Source organism: Tinamus guttatus, unplaced genomic scaffold, assembly GCF_059628265.1.
Source record: "Tinamus guttatus ecotype Peru unplaced genomic scaffold, ASM5962826v1 Tinamus_guttatus_pri_ptg000060l, whole genome shotgun sequence".
NCBI lineage: Eukaryota > Metazoa > Chordata > Aves > Tinamiformes > Tinamidae > Tinamus > Tinamus guttatus.
The window spans coordinates 1538751-1563931 of NW_028288594.1; the positions used below are offsets into that span (position 1 = coordinate 1538751).

Sequence of the window (25181 nt, forward strand, 5' to 3'; positions counted from 1 at the left end):
TGTTTTAGGCGCGTGAGGTCTTCCTGTTAACACTTTTTGTTACTGGAATCCTTAACGCTCACTAGTGCAGTCACTTTTGCTTACGTACAGACATCTCATTTACCATACTTTCAGGTCACTTATTATTCTTTTGTGTAAGATCTTAATACTCAGAAAATGTTTGTTCCCTTCCTTTTTAATTCCCTCGCACAAATGTAGACTTGTAAGAGATTGCAGAAGCAAAAAAATTGGTGATTAAATAAATTAAAAAAATTGGTGATTAAATAATAGATTCTTCTCTCTCCAGTCTCTGGTGTCTACATAGAGCAAGCACATCAGCACCTAGAGGACAAGAACTTGTTTTGCTTCCTGATGCTGTAGCCTTTTTTCGCTGAGCTTTGGGGAACGTGGGCAGCTTGTGCGTTCTGATGCTAGAGACTTGCTCTGTCAGCAGGCCTGGTTATGGCCTGGTTTGAGCTGACCTTTGATAGACGAGGCCTGGAGCTGTCCTGCTCATCTGGTTAAGCAGACGTGCTCCTGGAAGGCCTGAGTACGCTACTGTGGGCTGCAATATTAATTGTCTGTGCCAGGCTTTGAAAGGGTGAGGACAAATGCTCCTGTCAACAGCTTAATTTATTCTTAAATCTTTGCAACTCTGGTGTACATTGCTGGAATAAGCATTGGCCAGAAGAAATATGCCCAGTAATAATTTATATTCAATATTTTGTGTTAGTTGTGCGATCCTTTCACTCACTAATTTGTCAAGCATTCTCTGTTCCAACTGACATTCGTATTCTCTGTCTTCTGCAGCTGTGGTGATGCTGGCAGCAGCTTTTCAAGTTTTTCCTCCTGCAAACTGCCTTTGGTTGTGGATTACAATGACCCAAACTGCTTTTGTGTTGGGTGCAATTTAAATGCCAGTCATTGCAGTTCCTTTTGTGTTCCCTGTGTATTTTTCTGATTTATGTGAAATATGTTTTCTAATACGTGTTAATTTGCCTTTGTAAGGCTGTAGGCTTTCCTTGTTTTCTTTAATAGCTAAAGTTATGAATCAATTTAGTTCCTGTTTTGGAAGGATCATTTAGGTTTTCTAAAACAATAAAACCAAATTAGAACTGCACATGTTTTAACTTGTTTCCTTTTCTTCTGAATGATTCTACTGAGAGATGTAATCCTTGAATAAAAACCTGTCAGCGTGGCATATTTCAACTAAAGCTGATCAAGAAATAGCATTATATACTACTGCATGGCCCAGAAAAAAAAATCCTATTTATGTAGAAACCATAGATTGAACTCCCAAATATGTGTTTGCAGCCTTGAAAATCTGAAGACAAAGGGAGGTAGGAGAAGACTTGTTTAATTGCCCATACATAAACAAAGGGTAGTAGAGATAGTGTGAATGAGGAAAAATACAGTAGATAGAGTACAGAGAGATAGATTGTATGCTGTGCTTGATGGTTTTGTAAGATAATCAGAACAAGCAAGAGATTCATCCTCCCTGAGGCCTCCAGAGCTGCATCCTCTGTGCTCTGCCTCTGATGTGGCAGGGATGGTGGCTCCAGCAGCCGCTGCAGCTGAGAACGTGTTTGCTGGCTTGAGCTGAGGTGAGGACCTGCCTTTGCCCCATCTGCACAAACTGCTGCTACTCTGTTGCATCTGTTGGCCACCTCTGTTATCTGCGCTCGTGCTATAGGAAACTTTAGTTTGAAGGGGGAAAATGAGATAATTCTTGCCCTCCCTCTCTTCTGACAAGCAAACCGCAAACCATGACGTTTTTGCTGCAGCCACATCAAATAAAAGCAACAGCAGGAATCTGTGCTGCTTATCTCCTTATCCTGTATAGTTGAGTGCATGGATGTGCTATAGTTCAACACATGTATGCTTATTTGTTCAACAGAATTCTTCAGTGTATTCCACACCTGTGTTGGTAAATTGAAAAGAAAGAATCAAAACTGAAAATGATGCAAGGATATCACCTAGAGAGATACTATACCTGTTCTCACTTCAGTCAAAAGAAATGTTTCAGATATAGCAATTATAGCAGTGGTGCCACTTAGCACCACTTGCCACTTAGCAAATTGCTTATTTTTGTTCCTTTATTGAAAAAGGCCTGTTATAGTTGCTCTTAATGTATTTGCTGGGAATGTATAGCTTGTCCAAGAGGTCAGAAAGTCTTAGTAGGATGTGGTAAAAAGTCTTCAGACTTATGGTTAGAAAAGAGACAAGAAGTTGATTTACCAACATGGTGTGTTCATGTCTTGCTCTACATCCCCTCTGTGTGACTTAGTCTTTGTGGCTTTAACCAGAACAGGGCCTTTTAGTAAAGCTACTCTTAATCAAAAATTGTTCAGCTTCATTTGGCAAGTAGCGTAAGATCTAAGCACACCTGCCAATGACCTGTGATAGACAACACCTTTGCAGTTTTTAAGGCTGAAAGGTAGGGTGCTTTGCTGTAGCTGAGATAAGATTTCTTTCCTGTGAATACATGTGCTGTTGGAATCAGTCTGATGAACATACTACAAGTTTAGACTCCTATTTTTCTACCTTCAGACAGCTTTGAAGAAAATCATTTAATTTAACACAATTCTATAGTGAAGCAAATTGTTTTCTTTTCCATGAGGCATTTGTTTATTGCTTATTAAAAGGCAATCTATTTAAAAACTTGAAATGTGCTTCATCTTCATTGGTAAAGCTTTCTGCTATAACCCTGGCAGCCTCATTAAGCTCCATTAAAATCTTTCTAGTTAGAATAAGTGTTCAGAACAACTGAAAATTGATGTAGTAGAGATTTTGATTAGCGCATCGGGCAGCGTGCGAATGCGTCTGCAAATCAGCCTGTTGTTGTGTTCTGGGTTGTAGCTGATACCTTTTCAAAGGTTTTTATATAGATGTCGGGAAAATACTTGTGCTATTAAATAAAAGCCTGCACCAGAGCTGTTCCCTGTAGGACTATAATTTATACCCACAAGCACCAGGGAAGCTGCCTGCTAGTTCCCTTGTATCTATTATCATCCCTGATGATTTGGAGGGGAAGAGCTCACTGATAGTGCCTGGGCTGATGGTAGCAGAATACGAAGCTGCTGTGCTACTGCTTTCAGTTCCTCCTCCTCAGTCCTGTTTTGCAAATGCAACATGAGCTGCTTTTTCCAAACCCTGCAGCAGCTAGAGCTAAATTGGGTGTATTGGGAGCTTGGTACGGGAAATAGGGAAAATAGTGTAGGATCCTTCAAGTGGCGGAGTAGGGTACATTCAGTGTGGGTCAGTGCAAGGCAGGAGTGCATTACAAACAGCTGTGAAACCAAACTCAAAGCAGGTTGTATGGTACCTTAGGTATTGGCAGAGAGTATGTACAGTTTGGAGTTAAGGACATTTAGCTCCTGCTACAATTAATTTCGAAGGCATTTTTTATTAGGTGCCTTCTCCAGTGTTTCTTCCTAGCCTGAAACTGCATCTGAGTGAGTTCTGCCTTTTGTAGGCTGTGAAACATTTAAAGCTTTGCTCCCTTTCTTTATGTTAGACATACTGACTTTTTCTGAATGACTTTTGTTCTTTTTTTTTAGTATTTTAAAAGGAATACTTGCTTACAGGCCTTACAAATTCACAGTGCTGAACTTAATTGTATGAGCATTTCAGTTATGCAGTGTGAACTCTATCTTCTATCAGTAATGGAAAATAATCAGAGAAACTGATTTTAATTTCAGTACCAATGGGGTTTCTGATTATTGTTCTGTGCTTTTAGCAGTCTCCTGAGTCTAATAAACTCTGTTCAGGTGTGGTAAGAATTGCTGGAGGTTCTTTTGTTTTGCGTAGATAGGCTGATCAAAACCCTGGGGGGGAAAAAAAAACCCCACTTAATCAGTCTGTGAAAAATGAGTAAGATAATATCAGAGGGTATTTGATTTTGGGATTTAGCTGCTGGATGCTCCTATTACACTTTATTAGGCTGATTTACAGGCATTTTCTAATTAGCATATCTTGGTGCATACCTTTACATACTTAACAATTAAAATTCTTAAGACTTGTGTCCCACAAACAACCTCATCTGTGTAACCTCTGGCACCTTGAATAACTTTCATGTAGTGAAGGTGTTAGCTGAGAGTAAGCAATTCTCATCTGCTTCAGCTTGGTCTGAAGAATGGTAAAATGTGTACAAAACCGTTTTCCTGCATGAATTTTACACAAGTTAGCTGTTTCCTGTGACTGAATAATGACCCCGAAGGTCAGAGGTTATTTGAGTATGTCAGTGATTACTATAGCAAATTAGTGAAAGTATAGAGAATAAAAACAATATAGAGCTGCTGATTAACCAGGACACTAGTGGAGACTTAGCATACCTGTATGATGGAGAACACGTAATGTTTTTGTAGGTTAGACGAGTGCCAGGTTCCAGTGGTCACCTCCATAAAACAGAAGATGGGGATTGGGAATGGAGTGATGATGAAATGGATGAAAAGAGCGAGGAAGGCAAAGCTGCTTTTTCTCAGGAAAAGGTAACTTCTGTTTGTGCTGAGATATGAACAAGATATTCTGTCTTAATGCTAATTGTTAGTACTTCCGAATCTTCCATATGTGACACTCATATCTTGATGCCTTTTTTTTTTCTAGTCACGAAGAGTGAAAGAAGAGGAGAACATAGAGGTAAACTGTTCTTTATTGATGTTTTGCTTTCAAGTGTTTATGTAAGGAGGATTTCTGTTTTAATTTCTATTTTTAAAGACATGAATTATGGCGAAAGTATTTGTTTTGGTTGTATAACCTTGTATGGCAAGTACATATGGGGATAGTTGGGCCTGCAGCAATTAACTAGAACACACATTGGATAAAATGGATAGAAAAATCACAATGTTATGTTCGTGCCCAAGAGAATTGGTTAAGATAAGGTGATTTGGCTATTTTTAATGAATATTCTTGACTCCAGCACACTAATTGCTCTTTTTCTGTCAGACTAATGATGGCTGTTTTGGAGTAGCCAGAAGATCTCCAAATAATTTTTCATTCTTGGGATGTGTATCATGACATGTAGCTGGTAATTAAAATGCTTCATATCTAATGTAATAGAATAGTTCAGTACTGTGGCATAGTAGATTATTTCATAGAATTGAAGTACTATATTGAATGTGATGGGCTTATGCTGACAGACTAGGTGCTATAAATAGTGACTTAATAAGGTTACTGGTTTCCAGCCACGTTGCTATTATTTTGAAAAGCTCACCGGGTGGTGGCACTTGACATTTCACCCGCAATTTTAGATTTTCTGATTTTCATTGGTATCGTATAACCTTTAGAAAGATGAACAATTCCTGCTGATTTGATGGTGTGGGTTCCTGTGATGACCCCACTTTTCAGTTGTCAGCGCTGCTTGCGTAGTGTTTCTGGTGGAGGTTACATTCTAAGTCTGAGATATTGTGGGGCCTCCGCACTGCTCCTCATGCTTCTTTTGTTTTCAAACAACTTGGAGATTTCCATATTTTGGAATTTACTCTGGGCTTCAAATCCACATCTAATGGTGAAAACAGGCTTCAAGTACCTGAATCTATAGAAGTAAGGACATTCATAATTGTGTAGATGGCTTGCATAGTGGCTTGGTTGTAGTTTTCTGCTCAGGAGACTTGCTAGTATTCACAAGCATACCGATTCTCTCCGCTTGTGTGCTATATGTGAAACTCTCTGAGAAGCACTGTTCTCGGCTGTAGCAGTCAGATTAATACACTCGAGTACTGAAGAAAATGAAGGGAAATTCCACCTCTGCATGCTAATGTGTTTAAGCCAGATGTTCTTAAGGAAAGTCTCTTTCAGTGTTGTAGTCTGCTCAAGGAGTCTCTTTATCCACGTGTGTGTCTGGTGTTTGAGGGAGGAGTCGCCTGAGCAGCATTACAGCCTGCAAGTTTGAGAGCTTGATTTCACCACAAGATTTTTTCATGCCTGTTCATTATATTACTTGTAGAAAATGGATGGTTGTTTGTGTTTTTATGTTCTTTTAAAAACTCTAAAAATGCAAGTCTTGGAGATGTTTTCCTGTGATGGCAGGCACAGAAGTGGCCAGTCTAGTTCTGATTCTGTTCTCTGAAGTATAGTTTCTAAGGAAGACTGAAGATTTCAGCTAGCTGTAGTCTTTATATGTCTTACAAATTCAGAATTCTGTATTTTGTCAATTGTTTTGTACAGATAACTCTTTGGTTATGAATTTACTGTTTAATTAATAAATGATAAAGAAACCTTCATTCTTCTTTGTCTTCTATTATTATGATTATTATGATTATTTTATTCCTAATTGCTGCAGGAGGTGCTTTGGAATTGAGATTAAGAAAATTCTTGCAACCTGTGTGTGTTGGTCTTTGATGGGCTGTGGACTGTTGTAAAAATACTAGATTTGTTGAGCATGCAAAAATACAAATAGCGATTTACATCAACGGAAGGAAATTATTTGAGCTAGAGAAAATCTATTTCACTTTTAGTGATCAAGTAATGTTCCAAATATTCATTAATTGGTGTTTAAAATCTAGATGCATGCTGGTTCTTGCATAGATAATAGAAAGCAGACCTTGATAGGCTATTAGTTCTTAGCAACTGAGTAAACACAAGACTTTATTTAAAAACTGAAACTGTATCATGCAAAATTAATGTGAGTAATAGATTGATGCTCTCGCTGTACACTGTATTCCTATTATTTAGTAGTTTATCAGAGTTTGATAAAAGGTGGATCTAACATCCAGTATTTAGGTGTAAGCTTTTTTATTTGTGTCTCTGAAATATGGCAGTTTTAATGGTATCGCCTGTATTTTAGACTGCATTACTGTAAAGCTTAAAAGGTTTTTGAGAGTGATGCTGACTTCAAATTGTTAGCATGGCAAATATTTCAGGATTTTTTTCCCTTTGTCTTCCATTATAACACTTGTGTGTGGTTTTTTTTTTTTTTTTTTTTCCCCTTTGGTAGTCTCAGCCTGCTGTTAGTGACGAATACAATGAAGTTCCATGTGCAGTGAATCTTGTTTTAAGATTACGGTAAGAGATGCTGCAATTTTTTTTAGTGTTCATTTTTAGTTTATTCTATTATTCCTGTTCTCTGTTATTTTCATAATATTAATATAAAGTGTTAACTTCTTTACTCTCCCAGTATGACCAGTATGAATAATATTTCTGTTACTAATTGCTGTCTTTTAATTGCTTACTGAAATAGAATAAAATGAAAAGCAGAATATGAACATGACTTCAGGCTAAATGTATCCTTCATTAAGCATTTACTTTCTTTCTTCGTCCTTTCCTTGTAATGAAGGATCACAGTGCGAGATTTTTAATGAGTTTCTTTCACACTTCAGCAGTCAGCCTCTGTCAGAAGTAAACCATAGCTGTATTACAAGTTGCCTACTCAAAACATATTTCTTTGGCAAGTTTGATCAGCCACTGTGGAGAAATGACAGATACTTTACAAAAAGGATACAAATATGTCATCTGACTTCAGTGTGTTTGGAGTTTAAGCAAATCAGTTGACCTTCCGCTAAAATCCATTTATAAATAATATTCGATAGTGGCTGCTTAATTATGCAGTTTAACTATTGGAAAAAAAGTTTGTTTTTTCTTTTTATGAGAAATCTTATAGCTTTTTCTGGTCTAATAACAATTTTCTGAAGTTGAAAAAAAAATACTAAAACTTGCTTTAGGGCTTGTTTTCATCCTGTTTGTATTGACAAAAGGTTTCAATCCCTCAGAAATATGTCTGTATGTCCCCAGAATATGTCTATATTCTAGTTAGCTGTCTGTTTCCACATTTTTTTAATCTTTTATCTATTTACAGCTTTATGATCAGTAGGTTAGGAACAAAGAGCAGATTTATGCACAGCAAGTGGCTCTAAGATGGTAACATTAAAAACTAATAGTAATCAGAGAAAAAAAAAAAAAAAACTGTGCAGAAGGAGTGCTTGAGTTCTGTTCCCCTTTTCTTTGACTCCTCCTGCAGTGACAGCTACAAGAAACTGCTTGTCTGCCAAATGTTCATTGAAGGAAGCAGAGATATATTTTACTGTGGGGACTGAAAAGACTTTTAAATTATCTAGAAGCTTTTAAGTTGTTGTCCAGTTTACGTAACTGACCAATTATGTCATCAATATTTTTTTTTTCATTTTCATTTATCAAACTGACCATTTTATAGATCCATGTAGAAACACAAGTGAGATGCCTGGGCAGTTTTAAATCATGATAAAATGTGTGGGGTTAGTTTCTAGCCACTTAATTGCAGCGATGGCATATCTGAAGGGATATCATCCTGCAAATACAGTGAAATGCCAGGGATTATACTTTGAATTTTTTACAGCTCATACGTTGGAAGTGAAGGAAGAAAATTCTATTTACATAATCAACCTTTGTTCCTGTTATGAATCCTCCTAATTCTCAGATGTAAAAGATTTCTTCCACCTCCTGAAGCAAGTCTACTGTAAATAAACTCATGAGGCTGCAAGTGTGATGGTTCAGATGGTTTTTCTAGTTATGCTAGTCTAAAATTAATGCTTGAGTGTCTTGTCCTGTATTAACAGCCATCTTATTTGGGAAAAGGGGCAGATCATAAATCAGTAACTTTGGAGAAGTTTTCAGTTGCTTCCATTATCAGTCTACTTGTGAGGAGGTGTCTCAAAATCATTGGCCTGTCAATATTTGATGAGGTATCTGTCAGAAAAACCTTGTGAAAGGTTTTTCACCTTTCATCTTATGATAAGCATGTCTATAGTGGCCCTGGCCTGTCAGCAAAAGGTTGCACCTGAGAGTAGAGCACTCCTGGATTTTGCTTTTGTGGATCTGTGTCTGCCTTGTGTGACTGAGGAAAAACAGGGAATCCAGCTCTGGAGAAGTGTTGTTTGTGATATCAGAAAAGCTTTCTGCCGTACGGACCCAGGGTCCGGGTTCTTCCTCCAAACTCCTGAAGATTCCCACTGGGACTTGGGCCAGTGTTCCGGTGAAGAAGTACTGACAAGATGGTACTGCACCAGCTAAAGTGTGTCACGAGATACTGTTTCAGGAAGAAGGTAGTGTTTAGAATATTAAAATATTAGTGTTTGAGCTATTGCTTTAGTCTGTTTTGTGCTGATTGATCTGCCTTTTTGTAACCCGAAGAGCAAATGTATAAGATTCTCTCAAAAATTCTTAAAAATAAATTTCCTGTGTCGTAGGATGTGTGCCTGGTGGCCCTCAATCACTAAAAGTCAGTCCCAGGTTATAGAGAAACCCCTCTGTATCCTCAGGGTGCTCGCAGATGTCCTTGTGCTTGGATTATTGTGAGGTGAATAATCTTATATTTATGGTAGCTGCGTATGGGGAAAGCGGCTCTGTGGTCACTTTCCAAGTAAAGCTTTTAAAGCATTGGAAAGTAAAAATACTGCCAGTTTTGGAATTTGTGCTTAACGAAGACTGTAGATGACTTGCTTTTGTGCCATGCAGCATTCCCTTGGGATTGCAATGTAGTGAAGAGTTAAAATGCTCGCAGGGATTTCTTCATTTATCCACCTCCACTTTAGACTTTAAACTGTTCTGTTGATGTCTTTGGTGTATTGATCAGTAAGTCATATAGCTAGCTGATGGAGACTTGAGCCCATCAGAGGATTTTTATGAGATTTGTTAAAATGAACCACAAGTTGTGAACCATGTTATTATGGAGTAAGTTAGCTATACTGTGAGGATAGAAGCAAACAATTCCCTGCAGTGCCTCATCTAGTACTATTATATAATTTTTTTGAAGTACGGCTTGACATTTAGATAAATATTGTGAACATTACATGCAGGCTTAAAACTCAGTATTCATCCAAAATGTTGGAAGCTTTTTCTTCTAAAGTAACTCTCTGGAAGCAATTAAATTATACAAATGGCTGTGGCTTGATTACTTCAGAGCACTCTGGCTTTAGGTGCTGGAAATTATCATTATTAAAGAAAAAAGGAGAGGAAAAAAAAAAACGAACAACTGCTGTAGGTAAAAATGTAAATACAAAAGGAATGGGTTGGTTGTTTGGGGACGAGAAGGAAAGGGAAGCAGAGATGGCAATAGAGAATTCCGGAAGGTCTGAGCTCGACTCCCCTCTGTGTGGCGCCCGGCCGAGGCGGCGGCCCTGCCTGAGGCGCTGGGTGCCACAAGGCAGCAGCGTCTCCTGTTTCGCAGAGGGGGCTGCCAGGGCGAGCGCTTGGCGTGAGACGCCGTTTCCCCAGGTCCTCGTGCAGGCAGGGCACGGAGCTTAGTGCGGAGAAACACCCGTGGTGCCGGCGGTGCTGGTGACTTTTCTTGGCAGGGGAACTACCCGAGGGTCTGTGGTGGAAGCAGAGGCTGGAAAGTTTGAAGACTGGACAGAAATTTGGGACAGGCTAAAGCCTTGGAAGACATTTCTAAAGAAAAGGACTTTAAGTACTCCTACTCGGTCTATGGGTTTTTTTTCCTTTCTTTTCAAATCATGTTGTTAGAACAAAACAAAACGGCTCTTAGAAGATAACACTGTGGAAAAATAATGCAAAACTGTTCCAAGGAAAGTTAATAGTGCATAATAAAAAATAAAAAATGAACATCTCAAATGAGGAATTCGGGCAGAAGAATCAATGCATTTCAATAAGGCTGTTACTGGCTGGCCAAGTCATGTTGTTTTCCCCACACAAAGTGGGATTGGGCTGGATCAGTAACTGAGCCAGCAATGCCAAATTAGCCCCAGCTCTGTTTAACAGAAATGCCATGTTGTGGATGAGGCAGCATTCACATGCTGAAATAACAACCTTTAAAGAATCCCATGGCACTCTTTCTGGAGAGCGGGTGTTTAACTGCTAGTTTGGATAGCTTCCAACTTGGGTATCTGTTTTTTTTTTTTTTTTTTTTTTCTACCTTTGCCTTGTATTTAATACCATTTTATTTTAGAAAATAGTCTTCTCAATGGGACTAACTTCTAAAAATATTCTCTACAGTCTGAGTGCAGGTGGCCTAAATCAACTTTAGGAACTACAGTCTGACCAGCTGCAGTCTCAGTTGCCTCTTTAGTTGAAGACAGCATTTTCCAATTCATTTTCTGCCTTTTGGACTGCTGTCTCTTGGAGTATTCTTCCCCAGAAGTGAAATTAGCAGCAGTGTCTGAGGTAATTCTGGGCAAAGCTTGTGAAAGGCTCTGGTATTAAATACTTTAAATACAGACCATTAGTATTTTTAAAGCTCAAATCTTAATTAAGAGACTGTGTTTGAATTTTGTCATCTGGAAAAAAAAAACAGGTTCTCAGAGTAGTTGTTGCCAGTCTGATGCTATGGAAGATAACTATGACTCCAACTGTACAAACTGTCTTGTTGACATGTTGCTACTTTATTATCTACTTAACAATAAAAGAATAATTTGGAGGTGGGGAGGAATGAAATCTGTAATCCAAATTATTCTGTCTCATCAGGCTGTGTGCTGCCTCTCAGCAGAGGATGATAGCGGGAACTCTGCAAAGACAGGTTGCCTTAAGGCAGCGCTCTGTGATTTGATCCTCCACCAGGGAGGAAAGGGAGGAAATAACCACTTCCATTTGAAATTTCCAGGTTAACTACGAAGTTGTTACAGGTGCAGATAGGGAGGTCACTGTCTGAGGGTTTAGCTGTTTAGATTTATAGTAGAGGTGTTTCATGTTAAATTGTGAGACTTCTTAATGGGTAATAGTTAAGAATTGCAAATTATCTGAAGCAATCTAAGATGGTTAAATTAGCTCCCAGGACAGAAAGGTAATTTACTGACTGTAATTTGGAATGTCCCAGCACCTCAGGCAATACAGCTCATGTGCACGAGATGAATTAAGCCTGTGGAAGAACAAAAGGGGCAAATGGAAATTTTTTACTCGGTGTACTTGCAGGTAGGGTTCTTCAGGTATATAAATATGGATCTCACTTAAAATAATTTGTAGAGAAATTCTCGCACCTATATATATATAACAGCACTTTGATGTTCCATCTTATTTGGGGACATAAGTGTGTGTTATGTCTTTTTTTTGTTTTGTTTTGTTCTACAAAAATATTTACTCAGATAATTCTTCAGCTGGTTTAGCACATTTTGTTACTGTGTCATTTGGTACTTTCTGAGGAATATAACTTTTCAGGAGCCTGAAAGACAGATACATTTAAGAATAACAAGTCCCTGGAGAAGCTAGTAGCTGGCAGCTGGTTATGCCAGACTATAACAGGAGAGTCGTTAGGACCAAGTGAAATATGATTGCCTCCACTTGCCAAAACAGAGGTGATAAAACCTCAGCCAGTAGTTTGAGCTGAAGCTACAGTGCTAATGCAGGTCTGTTCTTTGACCTTTTTTCTTATAAAATTAAGTACATGTAAAGACACCAAAGAAGACATGGGGTGGAAAAAAGTCAAGCTATTACAGGCACAAACAGTGTTCGCGTTTGCTTAAACCATATTAGCGTGTCACAGGGATATGCAATTTTCTTGGCTTTTTTTTTTTTTTTTAAATCCAATCTGCTAGCAATGAATAGAGGTGAAGTTAGGTGTGCATGCGTAGACAACTTAGTGTGCAGAGTGATGGGCAGATTACTACCACTCGGGAGCAAGATGATGGATTTGGTGCAGGAAAGCCTTTGTACATTGTTCAGCAGAAGTCAGAACAGGCGAGTAGAAAGCTAGGCAGTATTAGGAACAGAATAAGGGGCAAACCAGGAAATATAGTTGTATATAGCTGTATGCATTCACATAACTTGTAGATATCTGTGTTTTTTCCCTTGTTTTTCATGCTGTGTGTGATATGTTTCACTTCTTACCTGTCACTCCTAATTTCAATTTCAGAGCAGCAAGGATCTATGGATCTATGAAATGGCCTAACTCCAGAGCTGAGCAGTATACAAATCCATGATGTATAAAACAAGAGAGTGCAAAATTTGGGAGCAGGGCTTGATTAATCATTGTCTTAATGCAGGAACTGGATGAGTGAAATACAACTGTCTGATGCTAGTTTTGAAACCAGGAAAATGTTTAGAAACCAAATCGAACTGGGGTAGTTTCTGAACCGCAAATGGTTCACAGCTGGAACAATATTGCAGGAAGCGTCTCTGAGTCCCACTTTTATCTCCTTTTTTAGGCATCTGCGAAGTCTACTGTCAGATATAGGATACTTGGCTAGAGCTACCCAGAAGAGCTCTTCTCATGTTGTTGTTGTAAGGTATAGATTTTTAGGAGAGGAAAAACAAACAAGCAAACAAAAAAACCCGTAAACAACCCCATGTGGAACCTCGCCCCCGGAGGAGATGCTGTTTGAACTTGATAATTGACACGGTAGCATCATGCAGGAATTATGTCTTATCTATTTTATTTTATTTTATTTGGTGACACAGTTTCTTGGGGTTTTCTTTGTATCTTTAAAATCTTTTTTTAATCCACTCCATTTTGAAAGATTTGGGGTTGATGTGTACCCTTCACCAGGTGCAGGTATTTCTCATTATTTTTGCTTTTTAGAGTGGCTTTTGTTCTCAGGTGTATTGAATGGCAGTCTTTACAAACAAGCTCCTAGCTGTGCCGTAGGTTTATGACTGGAAAATAACAGAGGTTCTCTATAGGACAAGAATTGATCCAATAACAAGTATCATAAGATAAAGCATTTGTAGAATTCTTGAAATCAAATGTATGCGTGAGTACAATATTGAGTGCTGTCTTGTGTTATATTTTGCCATCACCTCTGGAACTGTGGGGACATGGTTACTGAATTGAAATTTGTTTTCACAGCATGAAGGCTTGATGTAAATAACCTGTTTAATCATGATTAAATCATGATTGAAATCAGTAAGCAGGAAGCCTTGATTAAACTATTGATTCTAATCCTGTTTTCCATTTGTACCTCGATTATTTTTTTTTTAAAGTTTGATCTTCAGGAGTGGTAAATTATGCATTTCTTGTTCACTATTTAAAGATATTTTTATAGCAAGCTGTATTTTTATTGAAAAATGAATTAAACATTTTTAGATTTGTTTTAATTAGCAAAGTAAAACAATCTTGAATGCAATTGTTACACCATCATTTATTTCATAGAGAACTGGTGTATTTGTTTATCAAAACAAGTTTTGTACTTAAAATAGATCATTATTGAGCCAGTGAATCGATATATTATTTCTGATTATTAAATTTAGGTTATTGAGATTTGGATGTCTAAACAGTTACAAGGCAGGGAGTTGGGTGTTCAGCCTGCATAGCTGTGTCTGTAAACTGTACAGACACTTAAGAGCATATAGAGGTGCAGCAGATGCTCCAATTTTAAAATAGCGTTATTTATTCTATTCTGACTTCTATTATTTGCAAAAGGAAAAGAAGCTTCCAATCAGCCTCTCTAGTTTGAATGAGTTTTCTTCTCACTTGGGTTTTTAGGACCAGACCGCACCTGGTAGTGAACCAGAAACTTAAAGTAGTTCAGGCAAATAATGTCTCTAGACAAGTGAAGCACACTTTTTAGTTTCAAGTTTGAACAAACCCCTCCTTAATGCTAAACAGAACGAAAACAAAATAGTCTGACAGCTGGAGTTCACCTCTAAGCTAAAAGTAGTTTCCCTTGGTTGTATATAGCTCAAAGCTCAGAGTCTGCTCCTGAAAGTTGTTAAATTTATTTACATCATGAATGTGCATGTATATTAATGGTTAACTGTAATATGGCTAGCATTTTGATAATATAATATTTAATTCTAATTGGATAATTTTCTAATAATTTTAAATGCATTGCAGTGCTTGAGAGGCTGTACTGCTTCATCCACCTGCCTTAGAGCTGCCTCTGAGTGTGCTGATAAGTTACATTTGACTGGGATGAAAGCAGCTGAGTAGTAGTGTCCATTTGGGCTACTTGTTACTGCATAATACTGCAAATTCAATGTCTTTCCACTGTACCAATATGAGTGTTTCTGAGACTGTACTGAGTCACTGTAAAATAATTTTGGGTTTGTTGGTTTGTAATTTTTGATATTTTGGGGAGGTAAAATTTTAAGTTAGCTCATTTCATTCATCCTCTTTTGCTCCACCAAGTAATTGTGGCATCACTGCTGTTGTGGAGCCTGGAAACTGTGACAAAAGGTGCACTGAGACATCTGGGACAAGAAGTTAATAACCTGAGCAGGCATGGCTGATGAAGCCTATTTAGTGTAAAACTACTCCCAAGGAAGAAGGCCTTGGGGCTGGGAAACTAGAGGAAATCTTTGAATATTTTTGAAATAAAACTCAGAATTTTTGCCCTACTGGAATGCTTCTTACTCTTCTTGAGGGACTCTTCAAGATCAGTGAGGGAGAAGAAAAAAAAGCTATCCACAATCACAGTGTGTGCTGGAATAGTTAGCAAAATCAAAATATTATGTGCATGGAAGTTTTCCTCTCTTTGAAATGCTGCCATGACAGCGTGGTTGTTTATTAATATTATCAGATATCATTTATAGATAACTCCAGGTCTTTTCAAGTAAGAGCCTGTTTTAGATCACTTGTGGTTTTGACCAAATATTGAGATTTTACAATTTTAATACATTCTCGGTGTAACTGCATGCTGCATTGTACCCACCATATGCTAAGCACTAATGAATTTGTAAAAGCCATCAATACTTTTAAATTTTTAATTCTTTTTAACTTTTGTGCTAATTTGGGAATCATTTTAGGAGAAAACTTATATTTAGTGTTGGCTTCTGTGCATCAAGGAAAGTGATAGCTCTTTGGCTATGTTGTTTATATTCACTCTCCATTAACTAAGGGAGCTAGTGTGAGCTTCAAAGAGATGATGCAAGTGAATACTGCTGTTTTTTACCACAAATAGGACACAGTGCTCTTTCACTAAGTGAAGTTTGAACTTCCAAACCTACGCAAAGAAATGAGGAAGTCATGACCAGGAAAGAAGTCAAAAAGAAAAAGTCTATTCGAGAGTTTCCTGTTTGACTTAGTTTTACTGTCATATTCCATCCAGTCTTCCAAAGTTAATTGCATTTCAATTTCTTTTAAGTCTTAAAAATAAATAATGATATAGGGACAGGTCAGCTCTGGACAGGACTGTCATAAAGTTCTCTTTTACCTGAGAAGCTGTTGGCTGCCTCTTAATTCTGTGGAGCCACAAACAATGTTATTAGCCAGTTTAATTGTAACCAGAACAGTTTCCTTGCTGACTGTTATCTGTAATGTACACTTGCTTTTTCTGTATGGTAGATGGCAAGGGAAATCTTTAATAAATGATTGTAGCCTAATTTCTTCAACTGATAGCCAAATAATAGTGTTTTTCACTCTCGTTTTTCACCCTTGAAAACATTATTTGGTTGTTGTATCTCAGTATGATTGTTGCCTCGTGAAATCTGGTGTTTAATAGGTGTATTGCTTCATTTCAGGTACTTGCTGTTTATATAAGAGCAGCTTATTAAATGCTATTTTAACCATGCTGCCAAATAGAAATATATAAGAATGTTATAGAATGAATAGGCCTCTCTTAGTCTGTACTTCTGGAAAACTTTCTAAAATAAATTAATGTCACATTTAGTGGATATCTATCTTAGTTTTACTTTTCTTTCTCTCAACATTATAAAATCCCCCAAATTCATACAATTAAAAAAAATCCTGACTAGGTAGGAGAACAAGAAACTGAGCTGGGCCTTGTGCTTGGTGTAGTGGTGGTGTCTTGTATGTTAACTCTTCAGTATTGCAACTTATTCTTGAGCCCTCATAGACAAATCATATTTCATCCCTTCAGTAATGTCTGTGGACAGGAGCAAGTTGTTTACACCCATGGGAGTTTTTCCAAAACCACTGATGTACATGACAGAGTTTTAATGGCCTTTGAAGAGCTTTATATTTCAGGCAGTATTTTACTAATACATAGAGGCTGCATCCCCATTCTAGGTGATAGCAATCTGTAAGCAGGACTGACTTTAAGCATCTGTTTTGCTGCTGTGAAAAGTTAACAAACGCCCTTCCATTTAATCTAGGTTGACCTGAAGTCATTAAAAATATGTTGACAAGATTCATCCCTCTTCACAAGGCATGATGTGCTGCCGAATAGACATGGTCTGCTCCTGATGGTAATGAGTAGTTGAGGAGGTGGCATATTGACTAGTAATGAGAGCGAAGCAAGGAAGTGTGAAAGAGAAAAGGATTTGCATAAACACACGGTGAATTCTCTGGAGACTGTTGCTTCTTTACAGGAAATGATCTCTTCCGTTGTGTTTATGTGATCCCATTATAGCTTCAGGGTTCTCATTTGGTAAAGTACTTTAGTAAGAGATTTCCTTTTATTGATGCTTTGGCTACCCTTCTGCTGGGTGGTATCTCGACCTTAAAAATAGGGAGAAAAAAAAAAGTGTGTTGAGGGGCAGTGTAGCCTTGCAGGGGTAGGGGAGTCCTTGTTCTGGCTGGCTGGATAAATTCCCACATTTGCAGAGTAAGAAAGCTGCAAGGCAAGGGAAAAAAAATGTCAGTTTTCACTTTCTGTTGATTTACATAGATTAGCTGTGCTCTGGAAAAAAAGATAGAAACAAAAAGTATTAATTTCTAAAAATAGAGATTAGGAACATGTATGACCTGTATCTTCAGTGTGCTTTCAGTTGACATTTTTAATAGATAATACTTATGAAGGGGTATTTCATCACTTTACCATGATTTTCATGGAATCAAACTCTGTATCATACTACAAAGTAACTTTTACTAAAAAATGTATGAATAAATTGTTGTCCTTTGGAAAAGTAAACTCATAGTAGTCCTTGTGGAATGGAAATAGTACATTGTCTTCTCTTTCAGTGCTGCTCTGATCAGTTTTCTCCATATATAATATAGGGGAGTGACTGGAAATCTAGCATGTATGTGGGATAACCACCTATGTGAGCTAGGCTGCAAAGGGAACTGTGCTCAACTAGTACATTAAGCCCTAAGCATGTGGAATTGAGAAAGGAGTGACAAATTACTGTGGAAATGAAGGAGACCAGAAACACTGGAGTAACAAGTAAGAAAATAAAGGAAAAAATATTAAAAATATATATATATATATTTTAACTTGGTTGTGTTTCTCATATTATACACAGAAAGTGCTTGCCCAGAGATGTAGAAAGAAGATGGGATGGATCATGCTGTTGTATATATAGCATAGCCATCCCTTATTACTGTCAGCACGATCTTGATCTGAACGTCTAGTTTCCCTGCAGTGTAAATGAGGACATCTCTTAAGTGCCTCTCTTTTTTATTACAACAGCAACTGCAGTGAGGAAATATCTCTATTTATGGTATACCTGCATATATACCTCACTGCAAATACCATATTTAGTCCTATTTCTTAAGCTATGCTGGCTCTTCTACATTCTAATGTAGTTTATTTCAATGGTAGTTTAAATGCAGGTCAAATATAAGAAGAGAGGAACATCTCTGAGATGAAGTTTTGTAAAAGTGTGATGTTTATTTTCAGTGTCTTTTTTTGGGGAGAGGGGGTTGTTAAAGTCTCAGACTTGGCTAGTGTCATAGCGAGGAAATTTTGTTCCGGTGGGAATAGAGCTTAAGGGGTATGGGCAGGTGAAAGATGGGTTGCTGACTGATACTTTTTAGTTTTCATTCTTAGCAAAAAGTTTCTACAATTTTAGTTTAAGGCTAATTAATCAGTAGCTCCAGAGAGGAATACACATTGTAGTGTTGTTAGGGGGCTACAAAACTGGCTCTCCAGGACCTTTTGATTTTTTGGGAATGAAGACTTAATATTATATTTTCTTGAGGTCAGTTGTATTTCTCCGTGAAGTTTTGTTGAACTATAATTAGTCATGATCTCACAAACAGACGAAGTAGATGCACTGCTGACTCTCCCAAAAATACTTCCTTGCTTGTTTGTTTAATAGGGTCATGACACCGCTCGATGCTCTTCAGTTGCAGAATGTGCCGTGAAGCCTCTCTTTTGCTGGGTGACCTGTCTTTAAAAGGAGCAATGGCTCAGGCCTCCTAACTATCTTGCTGCATGCGCAAACTTGGGACTCCTGCCTGGTCAGAGTGTCTTTTATTGACTGCCTGAAGTGTAACCTCTGGTTTTCTGTTTTTTTTTTTTTTTTTTTTTTTTTTTTTTAAAAAAAAAAAAAACCTTTTCACTTTTCCTTGTCTGGTAGTGCCCTCTCTATTCAATGGGGACTTGAGAGAGGATGAGAGAGGATTGAAGAAGAAAAGCATTTTTTTTTTAATCACACCAAATACACGGAAAAATAATTCAAAAAGAAGGTATAATGTGCCTCAAACCTTTTGTCACACTGTTTGTCAGACTCTGTTAGAAGAAAGGTTGGGTGGGAAGGAAGAGGGCTATAAGAGTTACATACTCACTGCTCCAGGAGAGCATGCTCTACTTCTGACCCCGCGGATAATAGTCCCAGGCCTTGTTTGGCCTGGATAACCTGAATACTGGATATGCTAATTAAGTAGTTGGATTCAATAGTAGTATTTGATTAAGGAAAAATTCAAGCTTCGGGCAAGGGAGTGTATTTGTGAAATGCCAGCAGCAGTGAGTGACTGTGCTTGAGCACGTGGTACCTGTAGTGCCTCTAGCACAGTCCAGCCAGCGCTTCCAGTGTGCAGGGCACAGCGATGGGACGGGAGGTGACGGGAGCACCTCTGGCTTGTGCCTTCTGGCTCCTCCTCCCAAAAGAAAATCATGACCAACGTGGAGTCTTGCTTCTGCTGCAACTGGTTAAAAGCCATCAGGGATGCAGTTTCCATGCAAAGCGTAGCTGCTCAGCACTGTTTCACAAGCCAGCTGTGTTGATTATAGTTCTGTTGCTGCCTACCTGTGCTAGGGCACTCATTTCTGTATATCAGTATTTCTTAAACACTTGTGTTAACTGAGCAGCTAGAGCTCCTGGTAGATAGAGAATATTCAGCAAATCACTTAAAACAAAACTTCATGTTCTGCTCCTCACATACCCTCCTTCCCTTCCTTCCTCCACCCATTGGCTCCCCACACATTTTTTTTTTTTAACTGTTTTTTTTTTTTTTTTTTTTTTTTTTTTTGGAAGGAAGAGTATTCACTCGTAGCCTAGCAATACAGGCTCTCCAGTGTTTGAAGAGCCTGCTTCTGTTTGGAAGATGCTGGAAATAACAGCTGATGGATACCCCATTGGTGGATAAATTTTGGGAAAGAATGAAGTACTAAACAAAAATGAAAATCTGCTGCTTGATAATCTAGCTACCCCACCATGATTTAGACCATAATTTTAATGCTGAGCAATCCAACTTTTCTTGAATCTTAACTTTTACAGCCTTACTTACATGAGAGATATTTTACATTCCAGAACAAACGAAATATTTCTGTTTAATGTCTGAAATTTGCTGTTGCGTCATTACACAAACGTGATTTTCTGCTTTACTCTCACCACCTAAGTGGCAGCTCAGCCATGTAGATCTTTTACCAAGTGTGCCGAGCACAGCTAATTGACTATAGTGGGAATTAAACTATCATTAGATAATTATCTGCAAGTTTTTCTTTAAGTGTGGATGCCTTAGATCTCTGTTCATGTCTTAGGATCTTTTTAACAGAATCATACAGCTGCTCAAACTGCTTACTCTCTACTCCTTGTTTTTGGAAATCCTAGTGATATTCTGCAGCTTATTTCCTTCAGCATGGGGTGGGCGTCTTTTCAAGCTTTGGTGTCATCACCCAAGGGCAGGATGGTCTCAGTTTGGGAGTGGAGGATTAACTCATGTAATTGACACTTGTCTTTTTTGTTTGTTTGTTTTTCTCCTCCCTGCGAGGAAGCATAATTTCCTGGAACATTCGAAAGGAAATTTCACAATCTTAATGGGCACATCAGGCGATGCTGATGAGCACGCTATCATAATGAAGTTTTAGAAAAAATGTTTCCATAAAGTGTAAAGCTTAAAGTTTTGCAATTACTTTGCAAAGTAGATGTCTGCCAAAATGTCTTACTATGATTTGTGTTGAGGTGTCACTCTTGTTTAAAGCAGCCCTGTAGTATTTGACCTGTTGGAGGTGTCTACATGATGAAAAGAAACCGCCAGGAAATGAATCAATCAGAATGTGCTAAAATGCACAGACTTGTTTAAAATTTACTGCTTTGAAAGTAGATGCGATATCTATATCCATGGCAATTAAGGTATGTGAGTCTGTAATGACTTTGAGCCAAAAGCAAATACAGAAAAGGTATTTTAAGAGCTGGCAAAATGGTCTGAGCTTGCATTTTTAAATAGAAATAACTGTTTTTTCACAAATGCATTAGAGAAACTAGGAACCATTAAGAAATGATGAAGAAGATAAAATTACTAATCACTAAGCTTTTAAAGTGCTTTTCTTCAAATCCTATTTCTGTCTTGCTAAAATAGTCTGTGTGTGCTGCTGCATGATAAGAGGGTAATGGATGCAAATAAACAGAGAACTTAAATGAAGAAAAAAAAAAAAAAAAAAAAAGAGATACCTGGAAAATCTACCTATAAATAGATTGACGGGTGCAAACAATTTTCAGGCAAGTGTATCAAACTGATGTGTGGCCAGCTAATTTGCAGTAGCATTGGTACTAGCTAGAGCCACAAAAGTATGTGAAGACTGGAGAAGAGTGTGAGGAGCTTTCATGGGGGAAATCAAGTGCCTCTTCCGTTTGGTGGAATAAGTAATGGAATAAATAATTTATAGAAATCAATAAATGTCTCTAAGGTAATGGAACCATAAGCAAAAGCACTTGCAGCCAGCTAGCAAATTAATCTTGCCAAACATCATTTGTTTTGCTTTCCTGAATAGTGATGTACAATTAAAGGGAAAACAGCAGCATCCTAAGTTCAAAATTGTTCAGCAGCAGCAGCAATTTCAAATAGCAAGGCTCGACAGCTGAATACCTATAACATTTTCTAAGATTTTACCCTCACTTTAATAATCAGAATTAACTCAATTTTCTATTTGGGAAATATTGCAATTTGAAAACCAAGTAAAACGCATCCCATTTTTATCCTAGTTGAGTTGGTATCAGGAGCAGCTGGTCTTCCACAAAACTGTATCAGTCTATTAGCAAGTGGTAATATTTGCCAGATTTCATAGTTAGTGCCTTCATATACAGTGTCTGTTCTACTTATGGAAACTCTGTGAAAAGACATCATCTAAGGGCTTAATACGTTAGTTTGTAATTAAGATAGCTATAAGAGTGATAAATATACAGAATTTTTCCTTAACTGTTGTTAGTGTTTGATTCTGTTTCCATATATGCAGAAAAGAAAAAAAAGTGTGCAGGCTGGAGCAGTTAGTGTAGAGCTGTTAATAAGAGACTAAACTTGCTGGTTTACCTCTGCAAAGGTGTGAGATAAAGAATTTATTCTCATGATCTGCTTCTTTCAAAAGTGTATGTGGAAAATGGGATCTGCTTCCCACATTCAGTCAAAACATACCTTGTTTGGGAATAGTAATATTTTTTCCATTTTAGAGAACAGCATTTTTAATAAGTTTCTTACATAAAATAAATTTTAGCAAAGGGAAGTGATTTATCTAAAGCAATCTCAGAGATGAGTCATATGTGGCTTTTGTTTTTTTTCCTTTTTGTCAAAAAGCTAACCAAGCCTTTTTAGGGAGAAAAATCAAGAGAAGTGTGGTTCATACCTATTCTCTGTTGAATAAAACTAGACTTAGTGTAGTGCTGCAGTTAACGACAGCTGATTTCTGTAACGGAAGTTAGTGAGTTCGATAGATGTGGCCTGGCTAGCTGCATTGTCTGCCTTTTTGCACTGATCATCTTTAACTCCCGTAGTTTTTCTGGGGTGGGCTTTGGGGAACCTGAAACCTTTTCAGATATAAAGCGTTCTGTTTATTCAGGAAAAGAGGAATTTTCAATTTAAACTGTACTTACGGCATAGCTCATTTTAGTGTTTCCTCTCTTGCTTTTATCTGTTTTGCAAGTCATTCTGCTTTCCTAAGAGTTGTTGAGTTTTCAACTGTGCAGTATTTTTTGCATGTATTTAGCAAGTGATGATAGTTTTGAGTCACATCTGAGTGTGCCTGGCTGTTGGATTTAGTTTTCCCACAGTAAGATTTCATGACCTGGTAACACTTTAATATGAGCTTGCTTACAGCTAGCTTGCTGAGGAAAAGACGACTAATGGACCGCAAAGCACATTCAGTTGCTCTTAGTTTTTCAAGTGGCCAGAGATATTCACTGGAAAGTGTGTGCTACAGCAATTAGCTTCGTGCCTAGGCTCAGTCTGCTTGCCCGTTCCACAAACGAGATGGACATCTAGTTTGCAAAGAAGCTGTTTTATCGATGGTAGACACGATCAACTAAAACTGAAGTTGGAAAGGTGCAAGGAGTGGAGGTTCTGCAGCACAGTATGACGTTGTAAAGGAATTGTAAAAGAATTAAAGATGTTTAAGTGTGTTATGTTTGTACCATATCTTAAGTTGACTGGAGCACTCTTCAGTGGTAAACAGGAAGGAAATATTTTAAGTATATGGCAGAGTGTCTTCTGGAGATGAAAAGAAAAATATTTATCAGAAGATTTTTGTTTTATCCTGTAAGTTATCCAAGTATTTTGAAGCTTAAGCGTCTCCACTATTTCTCCCAAAATACTGTCATGGAGTATGTGCGCATGGAGTATGTGTCATGTACTGTATGTGCAGTGGAGTTGCTCTAGTCTACTTGCTTGGGAATAAAGTTCATACTGCAGAGAAGTGGTTATTGCCAGTGCTGTATTTATCCTCTGGAGGTAGGAACTGAATAATTATCACAAGAAAATGAGACTGTTATTTCTTCTGTTTTGTCTTAGGCCAGCTTTCAAGTATGCTCTGCAGTGCATGTGGTTTTATTATTAAACATAATGACTGTCAGTTACACGTTAATCCTTTAAGTGAGAAGTGCAAAAAAATTGGCTAGTCTGCCTTATATAAACAGGCTCTGCTTGTGTGTATGTGTGTCAGAATAACTGGGGATCTTTCCACACAATGTCAGGGAAGAGATTTACAGCAATTGTTGCCTGACCTGCCTGACCTCATGTGGAGATACCAGTAGTGGTCTGGCTGTCATATGCAAGTTACTGATTTGCCAGAAGCACCCATCTTGTGACTGAGCTTAAGCTGAGCGTTCAGTGCCCCTTTTCAAGGAGCATCTTCCGAAGCGCGTGCGAGTCGCTGCCGGCTGCGGCCGTGGCCCGGGAGCAGGCGGGAGGCTGGCGAGGAGGGTACCCCTCTGCTCCACGCGGCCCTGGGGCCGCTCTGCGGGCTGGCGCCCAGGGGCTGGCTTCTAAGGGGCAACAGACTTCTCCTCCTACTACCTTTAGGGAATGTATGGTCTATGTATGTATGAGCATGTGTATATTAAACTTCACTGAGTTATCCAGACATAATCTGTGATTAATTCTCCACCCCACTGTGTATGTTGCACTTAAGAAGCAAACAAGTATCCTTGGACTGTAAACTTACTGTATGATGGACTGTGCTCTTTGGACAGCAAGGTACCACCCTGCTGAAACAGCCACGCTTTTCTCTTTACTGTATTTTCAACAGATTGTTTTCATTATCTTTGTGCCCTTTTGTACTAATCATGATACTTTGTGTAATTTCACATTATATTAAAAAATAAAGAAGAAAAAACTAGGAACTAATCTTCCACATCTTCTGATAGTGTGATCTGATTTTTAAGAGAGCAAACAACCCATACATCAGAGATTTGCTGGCTTTTTTTTTTTTCTTCCTTTTGTCTGTTTGCTTTTTATTCATTACTAGTTGAGATTCCAGAAAAATTTTCTTCGTGGAATATATCAAAAGTTCCATAGGAACTTAAGGAAAAATTTCTTAACAATGAGGGTGGAGTCTCCTTCTCTGGAGATCTTCAAAACCCGCTTGGACGCAGTCCTGTGCCACGTGCTCTAGGTGACCCTGCGTGTGCAGCGGGGCTGGATTAAATGATCTCTAGAGGTCCCTTCCAACCTTAACGGTTCTATGATTCTATGATACTGAAAACTTAACATTGTAAAAGAGACCTGGGTTCCACAGAACAATCTTAGTGTTTGGAATTTTCACATATGTGAGGACTACAGTTTTAACAGTAAAGGCATAATCTGTAAAATAAATTGTGCCACCGTGGTGGGAGGAGTCAGATGAAGAGTTAGATGAGGAGTCATAATTTTATAATTCTCACAAAACAGACTGCTCTGATATGGGCAGAATTTAAATTCCTTTGGCTTTTACTCTTTTTTATGTCTTAACGTACATGTCTTCCAGTTGGGGCAATATTGCAACATTAAATTGTAAAGTATTCCTTATATATTTAAA

General features: G+C 38.1%; 1 protein-coding gene across 4 annotated transcripts in view; it reads left to right on the plus strand.

The window, feature by feature from the left end:
• Window positions 1-25181, plus strand: part of STK39 (serine/threonine kinase 39) — an 84917-nt gene that overhangs the window by 39324 nt on the left and 20412 nt on the right. For 3 of the 4 annotated variants that reach the window (XM_088519483.1, XM_088519480.1, XM_088519482.1), the window contains 3 exons: window positions 4347-4469; window positions 4585-4617; window positions 6914-6981. In XM_088519483.1, coding sequence (XP_088375609.1) covers window positions 4347-4469; window positions 4585-4617; window positions 6914-6981 — 224 coding nt within the window. The remainder of the gene's footprint in view (window positions 1-4346; window positions 4470-4584; window positions 4618-6913; window positions 6982-25181) is intronic. The other variant, XM_088519481.1, reaches the window with a different exon arrangement.